The following is a 3,710-nucleotide window of genomic DNA, read 5'->3' on the forward strand; positions in this document are numbered from 1 at the left end:
TCCAAATCAAATCTGAGGTTTCAGAAAACAGGAACACACGTTTTTAGCATTGTCCTTTGGTTCTGAAGAGAGGCCAAACAATTTTAAGACAACCAATTAAATTGAGAAGGAGTGCATATAGTACAGGAAAACAAGAATCCTATGTGTAGCTATATAAACCATGAGACAAATAATAAGAATGTGTAAACAAATCGGATTCAAAATACCAATTGGTAGATCTGTAGCAAGTAAAAAAACAAGAATTGGAGTAATAAGAGAACTAAACTTGGATTATGAATTATGAAAAGAAAGAGGAACTTACAAGAATAATAATGAGATTGAAAGGAAAAAACAAATAAGAGAAGGGTAGTTTGTGTAGGCATTATAGAGGTCCTGGGAAGAAGAAGAAGAAGAAAAAGATAGGAGTTGTTGATGGCGTTGTAAGAAGTAAAGTGTTATTTATAGGATTTATAAGGTACTAAAATGGTCGGAGACAAGATATTAGGATAACACTGACACAATCTCACCACGTCAGGACTTGTTTTGTTTACAAAGTAAACAACAGAGTTTGCAATTGGACTTTCTTAACATAATGACAGTATTACACCTCTGCTAAGATAAATTTTCTTATTATAGGTTATGAATCATGATTTGTTTGAATTAGTCTATTAGTCTATTTAAAGATTGAAAAAAAATGATCTCATCAACTCAGTTTAACCTGTTAAATATGAATTGTAAGTATATCATATATTATATTAGCAAATAATTTGATCTGGTCACCGCTTCCCTTTTGAACAAGCATGGCCTTCAACACAATTACATTATCCAATGAGACTTCACCCACAAACACTGTATCATCTGCATATTGCATAATGTTTACAGGCTCTTTCTGCTTCCTAACTAAGTAGCTTCTGTATAGATCTTTGGTTGTTGCTACCCTCATCATACCAGTCAAACCTTCTGCCACAATATTAAAAGGCAGAGGGGCTAAAGGGTCCCCTTGTCTCAATCCTCTAGTGGGGGCAAATTCCTTTGTAGGGCTACCATTTATTAAGATTGATACAGTGGCTGATTGAAGACAGGCATTGATCCATTTTCTCCATTTAAGGCAGAAATCCATCCTATCCAGCATATACTCCAGAAATGACCATGAAACAGAATCATAAGCCTTTTCAAAGTCCACCTTGAACACCAGTGCTGGCTTCTTACACCTTTTAGCTTCCTCTACTACCTCATTGAGAATCATAGTTCCATGAAGAATGTGTCTATCCTTTATGAAAGCTGATTGTCTTTCATCAATGAGGCCAGGCATCACTTTCCTTAGTCTGTTTCCCAATAATTTGGCTATTATTTTATACATACAGCCAATGAGGGAGATGGGTCTATAGTCATTAAATGACTGGGGATGGTTTGTTTTAGGAATTAGGGCCAAAACGGATGCATTGTTGCCCTTAGGAAAGCTTCCATTAACATGAAATTCATCCACAAATCTCCTGAATTCTGGTTTTAGGACCCCCCCCCCCCCCCAATACTCCTTTATAAAATTAAAATTGAATCAATCCGGCCCAGGACATTTATCCCCTCCACAACTCCACACAGCTTCCTTAAGTTCATGATCTGTAAAAGGGGCAATCATCTCCTCGCTTTGAGTGTGAGTGATCATTTTGAATTGAACCCCATCCAAGGTAGGTCTGGTTAGCTTTTCCTCAGTGAATCTACTAGCAAAAAATTTAACAGCTTCATCCTTAATCAATTTAGGTTGCTGAACCCATACATCATCAATGAAGATGCCTTGAATTGTATTATAGTGTCTTCTGAAATTTATAGTTTTGTGGAAGAAGGCTGTATTACTGTCACCTTCCTTGAGCCATTTAATCCTTGATTTCTGCCTCAAGAGTGATTCATATGCAAATGAGACCTGCCACAGTTCCTGCTGAATGGACTTCATAGACTTAACTTCATCCTCCGACAGAGTTCTATCCTGGGCAATTAATTCAATTTCATGCAGCTTCTACTTTAGTCGCTGAATTTTGTTGTTATTAACATCCCCATTCTATATACTCCACTGTTTTAAGCTGGATTTTAGGTTCCTCAATTTGTTTTTAAGCACAATACTCCCCCATCCAAGTTGCTGGTCACCACACCACACTTCTTTAACCAGTCTTTGATACTCTTTATTTTTAAGCCAACAGTCCATCACCCTAAATGGCTTAGGGCCCCAATCCACTAGATCTGTTTTCAAAATAATTGGACAGTGATCAGAATAATCCCTGTGGAGTACTTGTTGTGAAGAATCAGGCCATTTAAGTAGCCACTTTTCTGAAACCAAGCATCTATCGAGCCTACTCCTCACAGATCCATTTGGCCTACACCAAGTAAATATGCTACCAAAGCTTTTAATTTCCTGAATTTCCATGTCTAATATCCAATCATTGAAACCAGAACTATCATATGTGCCCACACTCCTTTGAGATGAGCCTGTTCTTTCATCCTGGCTTCTAATGCTATTGAAATCCACAAGGAAGCACCATAAACCCTCAGGATTAGAAGCTTTTAACTGCCTCAGTTCTTCCCACAAATCTCTCTTCCCAACAAGATCACATGGAGCATATACATTGACAATGAACAGCTTCAAATTGTCCTTAATCCATGTCCCTACAAGCATTAAAAAATTTCTGCCTTTCACCCTCCTGTCCACCTCGAAATCTGAATTGTTCCACATGCAAAGTAAGCCTCCAACTGTGTGTACTGATGGAACACTGTCCCAAGAGACATTAGAATCTCCCCATATGTTTTGGCAAATGAGCTTGGTGAAATTCTCCTTCTTTGTTTCCTGTAGGCATACAAGATCCACTTTATACTTTAAATTAAGCTTTCTAATAGCAGCCCACTTAATCCACTTCATCTTATAACAATTAAAGGGTCTGACAGTTTGCTAATACAACAAATTCAACAACCCATGTAATTTCCTTAAACACAAAATAACTAAAAGAAGAAAAAAAGTTAAGCATGCATAATCCAGCAGTGCAACAAAGTTTTGAAAAAGAACTAGAAAAATTAGGTAATTAGATTTTTTTTGCAACACCTCATAGATAATTAGATACTATGATTTAGTATAGTGATTAGATAAACTTAATATATATATATATATATATATATATATATATATATATATATATATATATATATATATATATAAATTTATTAGACTTGAATAAGAAATACTAGTCTTTAAAAAATCAGAAGTCCCAATTTAAGTAACTAGGTTTATAGAATGTTTAGTAGCCACATTACTGAATTGTAATTTTTTTTATAAAAAAAGTAGTGTGCAGTTTATTTATTTTTTAAGTAATAGAAGTAGTATTATGACAAATTTTGAGTGCTAAAAGGCCATAATAATAAGCAAAAGTAGCAGCTACCAAGGTTGAAAGCAAAACTTACCTATGTGAAGAGAACGCTAAAACTAGATAGAGGGAAGGAAATGGATGCAGGACAGAATCAAATATATTATTTATAATGTCATTTAGCCTTTTTTTTATTTAATTTGCCAAACACTAAATTATGCTGCCATACTATTTTCAGATTCCATTAGGAGCGATTTTAGCCATTGTTGATCCTGTGCTCATTGCTGTTTCGAAATTCAAAGTGGTCCTGCGGTCATTGCTAGAAAGTCAATTGTGCTGAAGCCTCGAACTCAGGTATTTATATCTTTGATTAGAAAACTAATTTGA

General features: G+C 35.3%; 1 protein-coding gene across 1 annotated transcript; it reads right to left on the bottom strand.

Annotated features, from left to right (window-relative positions):
* Positions 1-1,534: 1,534 nt before the first annotated feature.
* Positions 1,535-2,884, bottom strand: LOC102669304 (uncharacterized). Its single transcript, XM_006589829.1, has 2 exons — positions 2,090-2,884; positions 1,535-1,960 (listed from the first exon to the last, which is right to left on the bottom strand). Exons 1-2 carry the CDS (start codon positions 2,882-2,884, stop codon positions 1,535-1,537), a joined length of 1,221 nt encoding a protein of 406 aa, XP_006589892.1.
* Positions 2,885-3,710: the final 826 nt, after the last annotated feature.

Source organism: Glycine max, chromosome 10, assembly GCF_000004515.6.
Source record: "Glycine max cultivar Williams 82 chromosome 10, Glycine_max_v4.0, whole genome shotgun sequence".
In the NCBI taxonomy this organism is placed as follows: Eukaryota; Viridiplantae; Streptophyta; class Magnoliopsida; order Fabales; family Fabaceae; genus Glycine; species Glycine max.